Below are 22,205 nucleotides of genomic sequence, written 5' to 3' on the forward strand. Positions count from 1 at the left end.
CTCTGACGAATAATGATATGGTTCCTTATACGTTTATGTATATTATTTTTACTCAGGTGTTTATTATTTATTAATGTTACATTTATTATGTAATTTTGGCCAGCGGGCTACATTATCTCAACAAAGACAATTTCAATAAATTAAATACTCCCCCCGTCCCCCTCATGATCATTACTTTAATATTGATTAATGTTACTCAGGTCTTGAACGTGTTTTCCATTCTCTCCAACATCACGACGCTGTGTTAGCTGTGGCCGTGCAGGAAGAGAAACCGGCGGACACGACCCAAAATACTGACCGTGGATAGCGATCACAATACTTGCACATTCTGAGACAGAGCATCGAACCTGGCACCAGAGAAGTGCGAAGCGATCGCACACTCCCTACGTTGTCCATGTTTCAATCAAAATATCCTGGGCGTGTAGCCATCCATATGCAAAAAAAAAAAAACAAAAAAAAAACGAATTTGTCTTAATTGTGTAGTTTCTTAATACATATAATGACAAGCGCTAATGATGAAGTTGTACAACTAAATAACAAATGAGGGCTATGAAACGTGTAGTGTCATCAATCACGCCGCTGTTTCGCAGTACTTATCGGAATCCTTATTTTTGTTTTGCTCGTAATCCTAAGCCCTCTTTGTGTTAGGGCGACTGAAGGAAGGACCTTTCATGTGTCACTAACTGGAAAATGAAAGTAATCTGCCTAATTTTACTTTTTGTGATTGATACAACAAGAGGTAAGACTTGACTTTTCAATATCCACTTGTAAGTCTACTAGCTTTATTTAACGGAATCATCCGTTGTAATCGGCCATTTTACTGCGTGCTTTTTTCTTGATTCTTTATATCCCGTATGTTGCTTATGTACTTTTAAACCCTATACATATCATTAAGTTTCTGGATTCTTTCTTATTCCTTCCAACTCCTTGAAATTTACATCTTTCGCCTATATTTTATTTATTTTACATATTTCTACCAACTTATATCTTTCAGTCCCTTTTCAATTCAGATACTGATTTAATTACGTCGCCTTTACTTAAAGAGTACAAAATATCAATATAGAGCGACCGCCTCGGATGCGGGAGCTCGCGAGTTTGAAACACGGCCTAGTCATACCATAGACTTATAAAAATGGTACTAACATCTGCTTCGCTAAGCGCTCATCATTAAGAGGTTAGTGTTAGGACTGGTCGGCCTGGTGTCAGCCTAATGTGACTGGGTAGAACATCATGCTGTATGTCTATGGCATGATGCCACAATGCTAGACGTTACTATAAACTACCACACCACATACATCGAAGCAGTATGACTGAACAAGTTGTTAAAGCCACGTTAAAAATCCAAATATCACACACACACACACACACACACACACACACACCAAAGTTTCAGTGGAATACAGGAGCGAAGGAAGACGGTATATGACTTTCATAAAAATGTAACGGACATTGGTAATATTCACCTTTCTTCCACCGCCGCCGCTACTTTTGAAAAAGTGATACATAAGACCTGACATTTATATGCGAGACCATAAAGTGAAAAGAAGAAGTTGTGATGAAGTGGATATCTCATAGTGTATGTAAGTGAGATATTCCCATTCGATACACTGGGTCCTTGAACATGCTGCCATTGAAATATATAGGCTATCAAGGCTATCACGGAATTAGAGGTCTACGTCATTATGAGTAAACATTATGACCATCTACGTCATTATGAGTAAACACTATGATCATCTACGTCATTATGAGTAAACACTATGACCGCGCGACAATAATAACTCACGTCCCACTGGAAAATTAAGATTTATTTAAGATCAACAATGTTTGTTTGTCCAACAATAGTCTGGAATTCAATTCCTTTGTACATCGTTAAGCCATATATTTTCTTTGTCTTTCATTCTTTCCTTACAAAGCAAATAATAAACAAGATCATTGCCGTAAAGCCGTATATAGAGCCAAAATGGCTGACATTACAATTAAATCTGATTCTGCTTAAATTTAAGAATGGCATGAAATTAGATTTGCTGCATAAACCATGCACTGAAACTTATATGAATGAAATTTTAAATTTTCAAACCTATTTAAGAATGTGAATCATGAAGATACAGGGCTGATTTATGACCCTATATATCATACTTTTTTTTTAGCATACATTCAATTATTTACACGTTGTTTGAAATCTAATTATGACGTGTGCAGGCTCGATAGTGTGTGTGTGTGTGTGTGTGTGTGTGTGTGTGTTGGATTCTTGACATAGCTTTAACAATTTTTCAGTCATATTGCTTCGATGTATGCGGTGTGGCAGTTTATAGTGATGTCTAGCACTGGGACATCATGCCGCAGACATGTAGCATGATATCCCACCCAATCATATTATATAGTCCGTATTGTAGGCATTAGCAGCATCAACGTTATGATTGTTTTAACGTTTTGGAAATGGATTTTATCTTCTTCACCAGTCACCATATTCAACCTAAATTTTTTGTTAATATGGAACGGTAAAGTTTGTTGGATATGTGCGTCTACTGCTCGAAGACGCAAGACTCTATCAAACACGCATTGTGTCTCTTGGGCGTTCTTTGTCTATGTAAAATAATGTTCTTCACTTGGAAGAAATATTTGATTCTCTCCTTGAATGAAAAACAAGAGTTCACATATCATAGATTTTTAAAGCTGAATTAGTTCCTTAATCATGAAATAATCTATGTTGAACGTTACAAAAGCTTCTACTTATCTTTAATTGTGCTTTCCGATAATCAAGCATTCGTAAAATACATTAAGATAATGGCAGTGAGTGAAATCAATTCCAGGGCCACTCTTTTCAGACTGCTAGGCGTAACTCTTTTACCTACATTGTTTACACTACACTCATTATGTAACCAGCTCACATTAGAGTGGGGCCCATGCATCGTTCTCAAATATTAATATATTGTGCCAATATTTTTTATCTTAATTTACTAGGGTTCTCCTGTCTCGCCACATGCACTAGACATCTGCATCAGTATACCATCGTTTTCATACATAACACTGCATTCCATGAATCTCATCTAGGTTATTACCTGCAAAATGGATTGAAAAACTATGTAAAACTCTTTTCAACATTGGTAAGCATGATAGAACTTTGATACGTCGGAAGCAGCACAAACTTTCGCGTGATGTAATATATCCAAGCTATCGAAATAAACAAATCTTTCCAGGATATATTTGCTATACATAACGTTTCACAGTTTAAAAACACAGGAATAAATAATTAAAATTGTGTATTAAGGTAAATGCAATTCGCCTGATATAAGTAGGTGAAACATTTCTGAATTCTTAGTCTGATATCGAATATGACCACCATAACATCCATCTTGAATTTTTTATATATATTATTACTGCTCAAAAATGGAAAGCCGTATTAACATGGGGTTTCCACCAGAAGACTTTTTATGATGTGTGTGTGTTTGTGTGTATTTCTGGTTTAGATTTTTAAAGTAGCTTTTTTAATTTGTTTGTCATATCGCTACGGTGTTTGCAGTATGCCAGATAATTGTGATGTCTAGCACTGGGTCACATGATGTCCCATCCAGTCACATTATCCTGACATCAGGTCGACTAGTCCTAATACTAGCATCTTAATGCTAAGCGTCTAGCTAGGCAGCTGTTAGTACAATGTTTGTAAATCTTGGGTCTGACTCGGCCGGGGTTCGAACCTGTGACCTCCCGCATCCGAGGCTGACGCTCTAACAACTAGGCCACCGGAGCTGTCCTTTTATGAGGTCTTTATGGTCGTAAATGAAATTGTTGTCAAGTTGACGGCCAGTATGACCATCACAGTAGCTAACTTGAAAATATTGTTAACGCTGAAGAAAATATTAAAGATAGTTTCAATACTCATCAGTTAAAATGAAGACATGATCATATCTTGGATTGCTGGAATTTCTTTCAGTTATGAGAACGTAAATAGCTTGAAAGGACTCTTGTTATTTAATTGCAGTAACAGTTTCTTCATGGTCTAACCAGTACACAGTCAGCGGTCTTGCTTCTATTCGTATCATATACGGATCTGTCATCTTTAAAAGTGAAAATTCGTTATAACTCCCGCCGTATCATTGCATCGACATACTGTACAGTATCCAATTCATAATGAATATTCATTACAAATGGAAAACACTAACAATGACAAGTACTTTTAAAAAGAAATTTCCATAAAGGCACTGGAGTAAACTTGCACAAAAGTCATACCAGCAAACGGCTGGGTCATGTCTGAGCAGGATTCGAACCCTCACTATTCGTGTTACAAGTCGGGCACTCTGACTAATGACCCACTATGATTCACTGAAAGTTCATTTTGAAGTAAATAATACTCGCGGCATCGGCTACTGTTACTCTGCATACGACGCTATTTAGATTTTAAAAACCAATTCGATACCGGAGATATATTCAGAGCTCTACCTTGAATTCAGCCAATATGGTAGATTTTCCCCCACGTCAGCCCCTGCGTTTAATACTGTAGAAGTGAAAAGAAAGATTTTTCAAGGCCCGGAAGTCGGGGTTAAAAACCATAATTAAACAGTATTAATAGTCTTTATGACTGCTTGATAGCAATCGTTAGAGTCACAAAAAAAAAACTAGTGACAAATGAAGTAGTTAAAAATGATTGAGTGAGCTAAACGATTTGTATCTTGTATCAGTTATACTGGCCGCCATGTTTAGCCTATCTTTTGCTGAAAAATGGCGTTAAACCCTAGAACAACAACAACAGCTATATATATATATATATATATATATATATATATATATATATATATATATATATATATATATATATATATATATATATATATGAAGAGAGAGATTGAGAGAGAGGCCTAGGATGGGCGTTTGTAGTGCATGGCTGTCAAAACTCAGACATAAGCAGCATCACTGGCTATTAAATTGAATTGAGATCTAGAGAAAGACAAGACTAGCCCATAAATCCAGCTTTCACCATAATCCTTCATGGCGCGGAATTAAATTGAAACAATCTGTTTATGAGAGGATCTTTCTACCATACGTAATTTATTGCAGCTGTAAATACGCAGTCCCTTTGGAAGGGCTAATCCGTTAGATTAAGGTATGCGTAGTGCTCATGATGTAAACTGCAGTGTAAGAAAAATCTCAGAATTGATAAATGGTGGCAACTGAGGCGAACCCCCACCCCCCATCTGTGTTTTCATTAAGAATTGTCGATTCGTCTAAAGTGACCATCAAAACACTACTGTACCACTCTGCTAACGAACGAATGATCGAACTCGGCACAAGTTACCCCTCTTGATATTTCGATTACCCCGTGTATGTGTGTGTGTGTGTGTGTGTGTGTGTGTTTGTGTGTGTGTATATATGTGTGTGTCAGAGAGAGAGAGAGAGAGAGAGAGAGAGAGAGAGAGAGAGAGAGAGAGTGTCTTTAAGATTATACAAAATAAGAACTGTATTCATTTGTGATCTTTAGTTGGATTTGTATGCATTAATAATCACCCTGTCCACTCAGTTATGTTGTATAAACAGTCACTGATTTATTTGTAAACATATAAGTATGTGAATTTTTTTATATGGGGTACTATTGTGGTGCTCCTTAAGCGATGTCCTGGACTACTTTTCACAACATTTCTCAAACGTTTTCTTCAAACTGATATTTTTTTGCATCAATTTCGTTATGATATTTACGACAATACGAGGCTGTTAGTAACAGATAGACATAAATACAATATCTAAAAATGGCTTTTTTAATTTATAAGATACGCAGTGATGTCCGTTTATTCTTAAAATACATGTTTAGTAGAAATGCTAATTTTTTCATTAGAAATAAAAAAGAAGAATTAAGGATGTTAGGACTGTACTGTAATCCTTCATACCTGATTGAAGTTCGGTGAAAAACTCACTTAAACCACTTAATACAAGAAAGATATCAAAAAGCATAAAGTTGAGGAAGATGTGTAGTGAAACCGGGCTCAGATTTAGCCACAAAGAAAATTTACTTATTCCCGTTTTTATACGTCCTTTGGAAGGTTTAATCTGACCATCGGAAAATCAAGTTGCAGTTTCCGTCTTATTTTATATTTATCTGACAAATTTTCCATTTAAATTCCGTGCAGACATTTTTCCACACCTGTAATTAACAGGATTAACTATCACACGTGTTTTTGACAGGATCAACTACGAACTGAAATTATGATGCGATGACTGCGTTTCTCTAGTCCGTTCAGGTTTGAAAGCACGCTCAATCTTGAACACTTCTGACTGGCTACTTTGAATAGAAACTATGAGACTCCTATCCGGAAAATTGTCATGCAGCAGAAAGTGAGTCTAAAAACTATAAAAACCTAGTTTTCTTTGGATAGATGAGAAACAATTTAATTAAGAATTATCTTAAGAAAATTAAATCATACTCGTGAAGTGTCAGTTGTTGCTGACAAAAAATGGTTTTGTGAGATCAAGGGATGATGGAGCCTGTAGATCTTTGCCCTTCGTGTTTGTTTTGGGACAATTTGCACGTGATGCGTATGATTTATTTATTACTTCAAACGATGAAAAATAGTAACATAACAAATTTCTTCACTAGTGTATATTCACATTAAAAATGCGTTAAAGTAATTCCCAATAAAGAAAATAGAATAAGTACATGTATTTACTGCACTCATGCACAATTTGAACTTTTGTCGGAATTGGCTGAGATGTTCCAATTGAATCTATCTCAAAGGGCATATTGTACGACAGACTGTCCTGAGGAATCGACCATCGCAGCAACCGCCAGATAGCGCTATAGACGGTGATCGCAGACGAGTCATCATAACCAGTCGTCTTTTGACAACGGACAACAACAGCTCAAAAAATACCCAAGCAAATGGTATTAACCTGTTCTTTGATCATGGGGTGAGTGATATATTGTTCTATTTATCTTGATACCAACGGACGAGATCGCAAAATGAACTTGTTTGAAACATCTTTACTTTTCAGTCCAGTCAGTTTGAAATGTTTGTTAGATGTAACATTGTCTGCTCTTACTAGAAGTGCTTTTGTACTGTGATAGTGCATGTATATGTCATAAAACTTGATTCAGGTAGTGCATAAACACGGCCACATTTAGACTGGATCCTTCATAGACATAACGATAATATACTACAGTCTTCGTTGGTGTCCCACTAACTTGCATCAGGTCGCTTCTGCGTCGCATGCCATCTCGTGGTATCAGTCCCTAACCATCCATCTCTGTTTGCTACTAAGAGAAACCCAACCAGTGCATGACAGCCAAGGAACCCTAACACCTTCGTTATCTCTTACAGCAGTACAGGTGCTTGCGTTTATTGCTTGACAAACATGCCCCAGCAACCAAACGCAGAGTATCAATTTAAAAGTGTTCCCCATGGTATAGTACTGTTTGGGACAAGCTTCACACAACTAAAAGAGAACGCAGAAAAGATTGGAGGATTTGGCTTCCCTTCGGTCTCACTATTTATAAGCAGATCTACAAAGCTGCTAAGGAGAATGTTTCAAATATAGTTCACGCAGCAAAATCAGCGTACTACAGTACTAAGGTCACTGAAAGTTCCAGCTGCAAAGGACTCTTTGAGATTGCTAACAATCTAACGTGAAGGATCACTGTGCACCACTTCTAACGACCTTCTCTTTGCTCGAACTTCCGGACCTGTTTGTGAATTTCGTCCGTGACAATGTTCAGTTTTAGAGATAAGCTTGATAACACAAATTCAGTTGGTACATCGTCACCATACGTCATTTGAACCCGCTTCTATGGATTTGGTACATTTAACTATGATGAAGAGCGCCCCAAAATCACGTGAACTCGATCCGATTCCAACATCATTGCTATTTGAGTGACTAGATTCAATAGTACCTTCACTAACCGATGTTATCGATACTTCTTTCTCCTCTGCGGAATCCCATAATTTAAAAAAAAAAACTGAGATTGTTAAGCCTCTGTTAAAGAAACCGACACTTGACCCGAACGATTTAAAGATCTACCGATCTGTTTCTAAACTCTCATTCATTTAAATGAATTATATGAAAAGTTGTTCTATTTAAACTTGTATCTCATCTGAATTCAAATAGTCTTTTTAGCAATGTACAGTCTACATATCGTCCTCGCCAAAGTACCGAAACAGCCCTTCTGAAAATAGTTATTGATCTTCTTTCTGCTTTGGATAGTTGTAGGATTACAGTCCTCACCCTCCTTGTCTTGTTTGAGGCATTTGACCATTAGACCACGATATATTACTTCACCGTCTCCAGCATTTATTTGGTATTCACGATACAACTTTAATATGGTTCAAGTCCTACTCAGTGAACAGGACAAAAATTATATCCGTAAACGGAAAACATTCCAGCCTAGTTGATCTATGTTTTGGAGTTCCTCAATGCTTTGTTCTCAGACTAGTTCCCTTCATTCCATACACCTAGTCGCTTGTCAAATGTCATAGATGGACATCCGGTGTCTCACCAAATGTACGCTGATGACACTCAAATATACAAATCTAGCTGTCCTGCTGAAGTCGAGGCTACCATCCAAGGCGTTGAGAGGTGCATTTCCGATGTGAAGTCATGGATAACACGTAACAAGCTGCAGATGAAAGTTGATAAATCTGAAGCCATCTTGATCACCACGCAGATACTTTCTCATTCACATACTTTACCTCAAACAATAAATATCAGCAATACCAACATTAAATTCACACAGTCAGCACGAAACCTAGGTGTTAATAATGGCAGTACTCTCTTACTACACCAACATGTCATGAATATATGTAGGCTGCATATATGGAGCTGAGAAGCATCAGCTCTATCCACAATTTTCCTTCGGTTGATGCCACTAAAACAATTGCGTGTTACTTAGTACTTTCAAGACTGGACTATTGTAATTCACTTCTGTCTGTCTTGTCGTATTATCTACTACGGAAACTTCAAAAAGTTCAACATACAGTTGTGCGGACTATCCGTAGAATAAATGAAGAACTGAGCACACCTCCCCTCTGCCAAGTGACCTTCACTGGTTACCCGCTCGATCCAGATTCAAACACAAACTCTGTTCACTATGCTACATTTCTTTGACTGGCCCTAGTCCAATATACCTCTCTGACCTCACCCATGTGTATACTCCATTCTAGAAACTTACGTCCCACTTCCGACACTCGCATTATCATTGTTCCCACTGTTAAAACGAAGTCATGTGGACAACGTTTGCTTTTTGCGTACTGAGGCCCAGCTACGTTGAACGAATTGCCCATAGATCTTAGATAGAATTATATTGTGTCCTCATTCAAGGGTGCTAATAAAACTCACCTATTTCGACTACAAGAACAGACTTAAAGACTTAATAATGTTTACTTCCTTAATTATTATCAGCATGGTTTTGTTTTGTAATTTGTTATCTTGTCGTTTTACATGTGTTAAATTGTGTTGTCTAATATTATAAAGCGCTTTGAGCTTCTAAAGATTAAATGCTGTACTAAATCCATATTATTATTATTATTATTATTTCATACAACTGTATCGAGGTAGTACATGTGTATATCATAAAACCGTATTGAGGTAGTGCATGCATGTCATAAAACTGTGTTGAGGTAGTGCATATACGTGATAAAACTTTATTGAGGTAGTGCATGGATATGTCATAAAACTATGTTGATGTAGTGCACACATGTCATAAAATTGTATTGAGGTAGTGCACGCAGATGTCATAAAACTGTATTTAGGTGGTGCATGCATATGTCATAACACTGTACTGAGGTAGTGCATATACGTGATAAAAATGTATTGAGGTAGTGCATGCATATAACAAAACTTTATTGAGGTAGTGCATGCATATTTCATAACACTGTACTGAGGTAGTGCATATACGTGATAAAAATGTATTGAGGTAGTGCATGCATATAACATAAAACTTTATTGAGGTAGTGCATGCATAAGTCATAACACTGTACTGAGGTAGTGCATATACGTGATAAAATTGTATTGAGGTAGTGCATGCATATGTCATAAAACTGTATTTAGGTAGTGCATATACGTGATAAAAATGTATTGAGGTAGTGCATGCATATGTCATAAAACTTTATTGAGGTAGTGCATGTATATGTCATAAAACTGTGTTGATGTAGTGCACACATGTCATAAACTTGTATTGAGGTAGTGCATGCATATGTCATAAAATTGTATTGAGGTAGTGCATGCATATGTCATAAAACTGTATTTAGGTAATGCATGCATATGTCATAACACTTCTGAGGTAGTGCATATACGTGATAAAAATGTATTGAGGTAGTGTATGCATATGACATAAAACTGTATTGAGGTAGTTCATGCATATGCCATAAAACTGTATTGCGGTAGTAAAAATACGACAAAACTGTAATGAGGTTGTGCATATATATGTCATACGACCAGTGCCAGATTACTAAAATAAGCAGAGTAGGCACCGGCCTAGGGGCCCCGCGACAACGGATCAAAATAATATTGATAAAACGTATTAGGGGATAATTTGCGAGGGGGCCCCAAGATTTCGACTGTATAAGGGCCTCCACAGGGTTTAATCCGGCACTGCATACAAAGGTTCAATTTACGGTGGACTCCCGTGATTTCTATTTTTTTAACGATGTTTTATATGTTTTCATCTACTTTTGACTGAGGGTTAACCTATGTTCATTTTGTGACTTTGTCTCTGCGGAATAAACCACGGATAGCACAGATCTATCTTAACGACAAGGGAAGCAGGGTTTTATGGACACCTTTCTAGTGATCAAATTATGGACAATTTCGGTGACTTGTAGCTTGAAGACAGTTTTATTTAAAAATCAAACCTTTACGTCCCTTCAGGAAAACACAAACACAATAACATATTGTTTTTTATTTGTAATCTTTCAGGTACACAGGCTAGATGCTCGGAGGCTGTTTAGACCGATGGTACGTTCTTCTGCTAACACGCTCTCAAGGATTCCCACCAATCACGAAGACCATCTGAACGCCCATCCCCACCAAGCGTCTCTGCGAGTGAGACGAGGATCGCGCGCGTTCAGACATAAGTGCGGCGGCTCTCTTATTGCCGCCAGATGGGTTCTTACAGCTGCTCACTGTGTGAACAACGTGTAAGTATCGAACTTTTGCATCACTCGAAATACATACTGTACGGTTGTTCACCTGCCAACAACATATATACATAACCGTCGAGCCTATCGTCCTTGTGCTTGCCTAAATGCAAGCTGTGATGTGCTCGTGCGTGCGCATATACTCATGCACACACGCATAAACGCATGCTTTAGGAAATAATATCCGTCCCAGAGAATACTGAAACGTCGAAAGTTATTACATAATAGTAATTTTTGATGTTTTTGCTTATATAAAATTATTCATAAATGGTGTAAATTTTCAGGCAAATTCGATTGATCAATACCGTGTATGCAGTAAATTTAAATTCGTTCATTGCATTAAAATGAAAACTTATTTTTAATTAAAAATATCCAGAACAACGCCAAGCATGCGAGTTGTAATGGGTGACTACGACTTAACAAGAGAAGATCCTTATGAGAAAACATACTCTGTGATAGAATCCTGGGTGGTGAGTACCTTAATGTTCCTATAGATTACTACAGTAGTATCATAAAACACCCTGTTATATAATCGTTTGGTCGTGATGACCTCAATTTGCTTATAGATAACTACAGTAGTACTAGAAAACACATCCTATGATAGAATATTTTGATTGGGAGTGCCTCCATGTGCCTATAGATTACTACAGTAGTAATAAAAACAACCTGCGATATAATATTTTGGTCGTAAGTACTTCCATGTGCCAATAGATGACTACAGTAGTATTAGAAACATCTTGTGTTAGAATCTTTTGGTCGTGATGACCCCAATTTGCCTATAGATTACTACAGTGGTACTTGAAAACACATTCTGTGATATAATCTTTTGTTTGGGAGCACCACCATGTACCTATAGAATTACTACAGTAGTAATAAAACATACCCTGTTATAGATTATTTTGTGATGAGTACCTCAATTTGCCTTTTGAATATCTCAATAGTAATAAAAACGTACCCTGTGATAGAATCTTTTTCTCGTAATGACCTCAATTTGCCTGTAGATTACTACAGTAGTAATAAAAACGTACCCTGTGATAGAATCTTTTGGTCGTAATGACCTCAATTTGCCTGTAGATTACTACATTAGTAATAAAAACGTACCCTGTGATAGAATGTTTTGGTCGTAATGACCTCAATTTGCCTATAGATTATTACAGTTGTATTAGGAAACACACCCTGCGATAGAATCTTTGGTGGTGAGTACTTCAATTGCATACAGATTACTACAGTTGTACCAGAAAACATACCCTGTGATAGAATCTTTTGGTTGTGAGTACCTCCATGTACCTATAGATTACTACAGTAATACCAGAAACACCCTGTGATAGAATCTTTTGGTTGTGATGACCTCAATTTGCCGTTAGATTACTACAGTAGTTCTAGAAAACACATCTTGTGGTAGAATCTTTTGTTCGGAAGCACCACCATGTGCCTATAAATTGCCACAGTGGTAATAAAAACAAACCTTGTGATAGAACCTTTGGTGGTGACTACCTTAATGTGCATATGGATTATTATAATTAAAAAATATACTCTGTGATAGGATCTTTCTTCGTGAGTACCTCAAAACTGTCTATGGATTGCTACAGTTGTACTAGAAAACACACCATGTGATCGAATCTTTTGGTCTTGAGTACCTCCAGGTGCACAATGATTACTAGAGTAGTACTAGGAAAATTAACCTTTGATAGAATCTGTGGTGTTGAGTACTTTCTTTTGCTTGTGGATTACTACAGGAGGATATAATGCCCATAGAGCATTTCAACGCTATCTTTTGTATTCACCAGTCAGTGTTTACTATTTTCATCATTTGTTTCACATTAATTTATATTGTTCTAGACTTTCATTGCACTTAATGAATGTCATCAAAGTAGTTAGATCTTTCTAAAGCCCCCTTTTCTCACCCAAAGTTATACTTTGTTTGCTTTTCTTCAGTTGATATGTAGAATAGTTAGGTTTTGCTTTACGAAATCGATGCTTTAGAAGTTGTATTTTATGTTACCTTAGGTGTCTGTTTTGTTATTGTAGTATTTTAATTTTGCCCTGAAGTAAAAGGCTTGCTTTGATTGAAACGACCGTTAACCTAGCCCTAACCAATTATATATATATATATATATATATATATATATATATATATATATATATATATATATATATATATATATATATATATATATATATATATATAAAGAGAGAGAGAGAGAGAGAGAGAGAGAGAGGGGTGAGCAAGTTCAGATACAGATATTATTCTTCGCACAATGCGTTAAAAGATCAGAATTCGCGTTGTTTGATCCATTTAATGATGATAAGCTCTTAGCGTAGATCTTCATCTACCAGCGCTTTACACATCATCAGATTTGGTCTATACTTGTAATTGGTTGCGTCTCATAGAGGTCAGTACACACATTTAAAAATTACAAATTCTGCTGCAGCATCCCCTCTTCCAGCTTACTCCTGGTACGTTTTCAAACGATGTTGCCCTTGTAAAGTTGGATCGGTCGGCCATTACTACAGGTATCATTCCAATTGCATTGTACGGAGGCCAGTCAACATTTGCTGGAAAATCCTGTACTATTACTGGCTGGGGAAATAGAGGTATTGTGCACCTTATATCTATTTCATCTCTAATTCTTTCTAAAAAAAAATTAATATGTCTAAGTCATATTCTATGTAGGGGTGGGGGCAATATGTTTACCGTTTTCTTCTGCTGCGTGCGTTCCAAAGTCCGTTTAGAAACGTTTGAATGACCTTATTGATTTAAACTAAATTTGTTATGAGTTTTATAATCAAACATGCCTAATTTAAGTTCGATTTTTATATTTTTAAAAATAAAATTTAAACTTTACTATGGCTCATATTACTCGTGGAACCTTACCTTTGCATAAACGAACCAATGTTCCCTCCATTCTATCATATTATCAAAATAATCTGTGTCATATAAACGCATTTGTTTTGCCTCAACGTGTCGTCTCATCGCAAACTCCATAAACCTGTTGGATAGTTGTGAATGACTGATTGAAACAATCCATCATTTTTACGTCAATTCTATCATAATGCCGAAAGAATCTGAGCCATATGAACGCATTTATGTTTTGCATCAAAGAGTTGCCTCGTCGCAAACTCCGTTCATCTCTTCGTTGTGTCAATGATTGATTGAATGATTGTTATTTAACGGCACATCATCACATGCAATGGTACACTGTGCCGAGTCAGCTAGGTTTCCAACACGAACCGTTTTTACACGAGTCTAAGCACTAAACCACCGCTGCTGCTCAGTCATTTGTGACGGCAAAAGTAGAAATGTTAGTTCCTATATCCCATCTTTGCTCATCGCTGAAACACATAGAGAAAGAACACAGTAACAGCAATAGCTATTTTCATCCGTAGAGCGCTCAGAGATATCTCTGGATTTTTTCTTTCGTTTTGGAAACGACTTGAATCTTTGTTCCAAAGATTGTTTCTTTCCTTCTTCAAAAATGGTTGAGATATGTTGGGGGGTGGGGTGGGGGACACAATTGGGAAAGTACCCATCTTCGACTGCTTAGTTTCTTCAATTTCAACATTGACTAAAGCCATTATGTAAACCCTTACTTGTAATTGTCATAGCCTTTTATGTAAGATATGAAGTAAGATGAATGTGTGTGTGTGTGTGATTTGGATTTTTAACGTAGCTTTAACAATTTTTATTCATATCGCTATGATGTCTGCAGTGTGGCAGTGTATAGTGATGTCTAGCACTGGGGCATCATGCCGCAGACATGTAGCATGATGTCCCACCCATTCACATTATCCTGACACCAGACCAACCAGTCCTAACACTAACCTCTTAATGCTGAGTGCCAAGCGAGGCAGATGTTAGTACCATTTTTGTAAGTCTTTGGTGTGACTCGGCCGGGGATCGAACCCACGATCTCTGGCATCCTCAGTATGATGAAACGGTCAAGAAAGTCCACCAATACAGGTTATGAATAGTTTGCACCTATTCTCACTCCACATACTTGCTTTCTTCTTCTTCTTGCTGCTCTTCATCATCATCATCATCATCATCATCATCTTATTATTATTATTATTATTATTATTATTGGGGCCTCGATTGGCCGAGTGGTCTAAAGCGCTCTCCGTTACGGATCACTGCCATCTCACCTCTGTCTGCGTGGGTTCGAGTCTCGGATTCGGCCAATGTGAGTATGTGAGAAAGCTTGCCAGTAGCTTCTCGAGGGTCGGTGGTTCTTTCTGGGGATTTCCAGGGTTCTTCCTCCACCATTAATACTGGCTGCCATGTATAGCCTATCGTGTGCTGAAAAATGGCGTTAAACCCTACAACAACATTATTATTATTATTATTATTATTATTATTATTATTATTATTATTATTATCATTATTATCAAAGCGACAAGAGTGCAACATCAGTGTGGTGAGGACCAATGCGTCGCTCTGGAGCGGACAAAAGTTGGTCCAAGAAAGTTGTAATTTAAATTTCAATATCATATGTCGAGAATTATAATCTCGCACGTTGAGCCAAATTGTTGTTGTTGAAAATTGCATCTCATATTTCGAATTTTGCAACTTCATATGTTGAATTACTTTGGAGTGGTTGAAAGGGACACACATTTCAAAACGAGGCTAATCTACAGCTTCATAAAGCAGTGGATGGCAGAATGGTTATTATAAATTTGTTTTCAAAGCAGAACGAGAAGGTTCTGGGTAACGTATGTTATAAAGTGTCACCACATTTAAATGTCATATGTCATAAGACACCGCCTTTAGTAGTAGATTAATTTACAGTATAAAGCTTTAAGGGCTATTGGTAATTTAAAATTCAGTACCGGTGGGTGGGGGATGGTATTCTGATTGTGGAGAAATGGCTATAAATACAGGTATATACAGGTACAATGTCACATTCAGTCATTACCCTACTGGGATGTACTTTGTTTAACATTTACGATCAGTAGCAATCGTAACATCCAATAAAACTGAACGAAGAATCTTCGTCTAAATTATTCAGTTGGTCTTATGTCTGATCTGAGCAGTTTGTAATGTAAGGTTTATTAAGAACAATGAGCTGATTGCAAGTACTTATCATTATCTTTAGACATTATAGGGGTATTAATTGATTGATTACCTGTGGTTATACGGCGCATTAGCAAGCACTGTAAGATTATTTAGCGCCAAGAAGGGTGCTAAGAAGGAAGGACAGGTAATACTCCATGATATAAACTTTCGGCGCATTAATATTTACCGAACTACATGCGGTAAAAGAGGTTATAAAAGAAGTGAAACGTACACAAACAAATAAGTCATTTTCTTAGTATGTATCTCAGGAATATATAGGAAGTGTCTTCTCTATTAATAGCACCAATCTCAACTGTTCTTTCTATATGGAAAGTTTGATAACCATCAGGTTACTGGTACTGGCAGTCATACGGCTTGGTCGACTGCACAATGATCATTATGGCAGTCCACGTCACATGACATCGTGATGTTCGCTACATGCGGTGTACGGAAAACCCAATGCGTATGAAAAAAAAATGTAACGCCTGTTGCATTTTGCTTAGTCTCCATGTAACACAATAATTACAATACAAGAGCTCAGTTCTATCTCAGTAAGGTGATCAATTGTGCGTATGTCACGTTTGCCTGCCCGCGATTACGTAAGTTAGGAACAAAGAAATGGGTTAGCGCAATGAGTATGTCGACCCTGCACTGTTACGGCGATTTGTTTGTACAAGACCCCCCCCCCCCCGTTAGGTGTTAACACTAGCATATTGATGTTAGAAGCTTTGTTCTAAGAACAAAGGACCCTCAATGCTATTGTAAATCTCCCCGCTTTGACAGATGGCCTGAGGCTCGTCTGTTAAGTTGGACCGACTGGGAGTAGAATAGATATCCAATCAGAACTGAGGAAGGGTGGGGCCATCAATTCGACCCAGAACTTAATAGTCATTCGGACTGATAACGAATTAGTGATTTGTAAGCCGTCGTACTGGTAAAGCAGAATATACTCACTCCGAGGGAGCCACTCGTGATTTGGCGGGAAAACTCTTAGTACATTCTAAGGACAGAAAGCTTCGTAAAGGAAGCTTTTGGGGACAGAATAGTCAAGTCCCGAGTCTCAGAGAGACAGGATAGAAGTAGGCGGAGAACAAGCTCCGTTGAAGGAGAAATAGAGAATAGAAGTAGGCGGGAAACAAGCCTCGTTGAAGGAGAAAGAGAGAAAGAAAAGGATGAGGAGAAAAGAAGACGAAAGGGGAAGAGGACAAGAAGAATCGGAGAACGCCGAAAGGAGGGAAGCAATTGGCGTAGTAAACACAGATGAGTAGAAACCAAGTACAGGGGAAAGCCATCTCACACTAAAATCACGTGATGAAATAGGTTGTCACATGGTCGAGAGGAAGCAGATTGGTTGAGAACTTAATATCGTTTAATTTTGTATTAAATTGTTATTCTTTTGGATTTCACCCATGTGTTCTTAATAATTTAATTGTCGGTATTGCTGACTGGGGGCTCGGAGCTGTATCTCTCTCTATCACTAATTTCACTTCCTACAAAAACGAGCCAGGGTGGGAATTCCACAGTAATTCAAATAAATATTGGGAGCACCCCACCCCAACGCATAACAGTGAGTCACATAGAACTTCACAATGGGCGCTTCGTCCTAGATATGAATTAGACAAAAATATTATCCTTACGACCTAATGTTTTATTTGTTAGGAAGTATTAGTGAACAGTGTGAGATATTTTCCATCCTGTGTATTTTGAATTTTATGATTTTTCATCTTGTGTATGTTATATTTTGATATTTGCATGCTTGGTAGATTTTTAATTACTAGCAGTAATTTTGAAGCAAATATTGAGCAAATTATCTTACCTGAGCGAAGTTAGTGGTGTTAACAGGTAAGTATTTGGTTAGAAACGTGTAACATCTGTCAATTGTTAGTGAATCGAGACAAGGTATCACTTTCTATTAGTATAACAAAATGGCTACAGAAAGACAGATGATTAAGGAGTACCGTGCCATGAGCGCGGAAGATCTCGGCTGCGAGGGAGATCGCCTTAAAGACTTCATAAGTCAACTAAATGACTCGGAACCAAGACTATCAGTAATCAAGTAAAATGTACATTAGAAGCCTCGCATAGTTTCATGTTCGGGCTAGAAATGTATTTCCGGTAGATACCACAATTCCATTACATCGTGTCTTATATGGTGTTCGTCTTCGTAATGAAAGTCAATGCTCAAACCAGATCGGTAGCTGAACAGAGAAAAGCTGGTATACGCGATTGCTCGAGTAGGTGGAAATAAGTTACCTAACAATTACAAACAGAGTGTGACTAACAAAACGTCTTTTTCAGTCATGTGATTTAGTAAATAGTAGTCCAAAGTCTTAACAAGTGCAAATTCACAGTGACAGGTAATATACTGGCGCTATGACGTTGCAAAATAATGCTGCCCTCCAACTTAAAAGACAATGCTGGGGCCCCCTCCCAATTAAAAAACGTGTTTGATGGGAATTTGGGGCCCCCACCCCACACGCAGTTGCAGGGTTTGTTTGGGCAGTTGTTACGCCACTGGTCTGGTATTAAATTTCACCTGCCAGTCACACCTGTTAATTTTATAATATTTAGCATATTTCATAATATCACTCTAATCTTTAATATCGTTTTAATATTCAAAGAATTTACATCAGTTATCATACATGCATTATAAGTTAGCTGTAAAATTCCTCATTTGTCCGCCAAATATGGCCGCCATTGTCAGATAATGCCTTATTTGTCCTCCAGATATGACCACCAGGTCTATTCGAATAATGCCTTATTTGTTCTCGAAATATGATCACCAGGGTCTATTCGGATAATGCCTTATTTGTTTTCCAGATATGACCACCAGGGTCTATTCGGATAATGCCTTATTTGTCCTCCAAATATGGCCACCATGGTATATTCGGCTATTGCCTAATATTTCCTCAAAATACGGCCGCCAGAATCCATTCAGATAATGCCTTATGATTGCTCAACAACCATAAACTGTACGGACACAAGTAACAAGATGTTAAACAAAAAGTGTTGCATTCTGAATAATAATCATCTTAAAATCAGGGCATATGATCGCAACTGCATGTTTTGTTTAGAAATTGAAGAAACAGTTAACTTAAATTGAGCTATTGTGTTGTAACCTACAGGACATTGTCCGTTATTTTGCTGTATCGGTTGCTTGTGATTATAATTCTGTATTCTTAACTTGACAAAATAAAATCATTGGCATGAAAATAGCATAATATATTGGTATCTTGGGTATTTCCTATTATATGTATCAATTAAACAAACCTTAAACATTTCCGGGCTTGTAATTCTCAAATAAAGCGAGACAAAATTGAGTCTTCAAGTATTGTTTCTATCTGAACAAGAAATACCAAACCTTCAGTCCACAAATTGCTGCCTCCAATTAAAAAAAAAAAAACAACTACATCATACAGTAGCTATTTTAATATTAACACATACCACAATTCTGTTCTTCCAATACACTTGTCGTTTAGATGTAATTCGCACATACATTTTATACTTCAGTCATCTCTTCTGCAGAGCGAACCCGTGATTCCATGGTCCTGAGTGAAGCAAATATACCTGTTATTACCAATCGCCAATGTAGTGCTATGTGGAGGAGAAACCGTGACGCCATTATTGTCCCATCTCATATATGTGGCTTTGCTCCAAATATAAGTGTTTGTAATGTGAGTCTTTCTCTGTCTCAGTCTTTGTCTCTCTGTCTCTCTCTCGATTGACCGGTGACCAGTTTAAGCCTGGCTAAATGTGAATCAAGTAATCCCAGTAAAATGTAAATCAGGTAATAATTTCAAGCAAAATAAAAATCAAGTAATGATCCCCTAGCGAAATGGTAATTAAGTGACAATTCCCAGCAAAATTTTAATTAAGTAATGGTGTCCAGCGAAATGTTAGTCATGTTAATTAAGTAATGATTCACAGCAAAATGTTAATAAAGTAATAACGCCTAGCACAATGTGAATCAAGTGATGATTCCCAGCAAAATGTTAATCAAGTAATAATGTCCAGCAAGACGTGAATCTAGTAATGATTCCCACCAAAAAGTGAATGAAGTAACAATTCCCATTAAAACGTGAATCAAGTAATGATTCCCGTAAAAATATTAATAAAGCAATGACTCCAATCAATGCTGGTGACAACAGATATAACGAAAACACTATTTTTTGTATCTATCTAATGGCTCGTATCTTTAGAGTATTCATCCTTACTAGTCAAGTTAGTCGATCCAATCTGGCAGAGTGATTGCAGTCAGTTCCCTATAAACTTGTCAATATGCAGAGTAGTTAAAACAACCAAAACGCATGCAAATTCAAGTATCCGATTGATTAATTTTACATGTCGGATTTCTTATCTTTTTACATGTATACATTACCCACAATCTTATTAAAATCTGATCTCCTCTGACTTACGTTAAGATCTGACGACGACCGCTTAAGGGTCATGTTCTGGTGACCTTTGAATTAGCCATGGAAATGCAACTTACAAAAATCCGAAAGTGAATCGAATCGTTAGTTATACATTCATGCTCTTCATTCACAGTGCTCTGTCTCCAAACGGTAAGTTATTAGACTTCATCTGATTGGTTGATAAAATTAGCGTATATGGAAATAACATAGGTTACCAGAACCGTAAAGGGTCTCTGTCAGATCTTCATGTATAACAGCGGAGATCTGATTTTAATCAGATTTACATTACTCATAACTAATAAACATTTTATTTCAGTTCCTTGATTCAGTTTCTACATCTTTACTTGTGTTACCTGCTTCAGCACTGACTTGCTCTCCAAATAAACATAAAATATTCAAGTTCTCGATCAGTGGAACTCACATACACAATTAATCTGCAGCTGGCTCATGTGAATAATTTTGGTCCAATTGCATCGTCGAGGTCAACCTTGCCGATCATTCCTCAAATCTATGGCTGCCATTCGAACCATCTCGGCCATTTCGGAAACAAGGATTGATCGAGCAGTTGCGAAAGCATCGAACTAGTTCTTTTTCATCCATAACTTTTCAGTCAGTCATGTTGTAGACGTAGTCGAGATGGTCCTAATAGTATATCCACTCTATGTAGCAAAGGAAAACAAGTTAAATTTCGTCATATTAACTGAGCTTCACTTTGTCTGTTTAATGGTAAACGTCAACATTTCTGGTTTCCAGGGTGACAGTGGTGGCCCCATGGTGTGTGAAGGCCTACTAGCAGGTGTCGCCTCCTGGACTATTAAAGGATGTGGTACTAAGGACCCAAATGGTACCTTCCCAAGTGTCTATGTGCGAGTATCACACTATATTGACTGGATCATGAACACAATCCGAGCCAATAATTTTGCCTGACACACGAATTTGTACTTTGCGCATATATTTGATAACATGGACTGATGTAGTAATCATCCAGAAAAAAGACATGTTTTGCCATTAAAGCAATCGATCAAGCAATCAGTCACGCTTTTCATCCATCTGTCTATGTCACTAAAATGTATTTTTCGAGTACAATCCCATTTTCGATCTTTAATGGATGCAGCGTCATTGTATGCTTGAACACATTTCCGTGCGCTATGATCATGCCAATAAATCAGAGACAGAAGTGTTGCAACTGTTTCATTATGTGCCGTTGTTTAACACACACACACACACACACACACACTATTGAAATCAACGGATCCCTTTGTTAACTGCTACTTCTAATCTATTGACCCAGATATGTAGTTTAACTTACCTATTCTAGTAGTCAAATAAAGTATTTGTTATTTATATAATATTTCGTTTCTGAAGATCGTGACTCTTTGTTAGTCAGTGGTTGTCAATCCACTTTGGTAGAGTAATTTCAATCATCAATTCGTGGTTTGCAATTTCACTTCGTAGTCTTACGACGCTAGTACATAAACTATGTTAACAGAAAGAAGCGAAACCAGTAAGTTTAGTTGTTGTTGCTGTTGTGGGGTTTAACGCCATTTTTCAGCACACGATAGGCTATACATGGCGGCCAGTATTAATGGTTGAGGAAGAACCCGGGAAAATCCCGGAAAGAACCAC

At 37.3% G+C, this 22,205-nt stretch overlaps 1 protein-coding gene across 2 annotated transcripts; it reads left to right on the forward strand.

Moving 5' to 3' along the window:
- The first annotated feature begins 279 nt into the window (after nt 1-279).
- Nucleotides 280-21,765, forward strand: LOC149797694 (trypsin I-P1-like). Of its 2 annotated transcripts, none has more exons than XM_089960463.1 (7): nt 280-739; nt 6,722-6,894; nt 10,894-11,114; nt 11,491-11,584; nt 13,547-13,709; nt 19,678-19,841; nt 21,333-21,765. In XM_089960463.1, exons 1-7 carry the CDS (start codon nt 691-693, stop codon nt 21,504-21,506), a joined length of 1,038 nt encoding a protein of 345 aa, XP_089816589.1. In that variant the 5' UTR covers nt 280-690; the 3' UTR covers nt 21,507-21,765. The 2 variants fall into 2 exon arrangements, with proteins under 2 accessions (XP_089816589.1, XP_089816590.1); XM_089960464.1 differs by having other exon boundaries at nt 19,693-19,841.
- Nucleotides 21,766-22,205: the final 440 nt, after the last annotated feature.

Source organism: Sinohyriopsis cumingii, chromosome 6 (genome assembly GCF_028554795.1).
Source record: "Sinohyriopsis cumingii isolate HCF-2022 chromosome 6, ASM2855479v2, whole genome shotgun sequence".
Taxonomy (NCBI): domain Eukaryota; kingdom Metazoa; phylum Mollusca; class Bivalvia; order Unionida; family Unionidae; genus Sinohyriopsis; species Sinohyriopsis cumingii.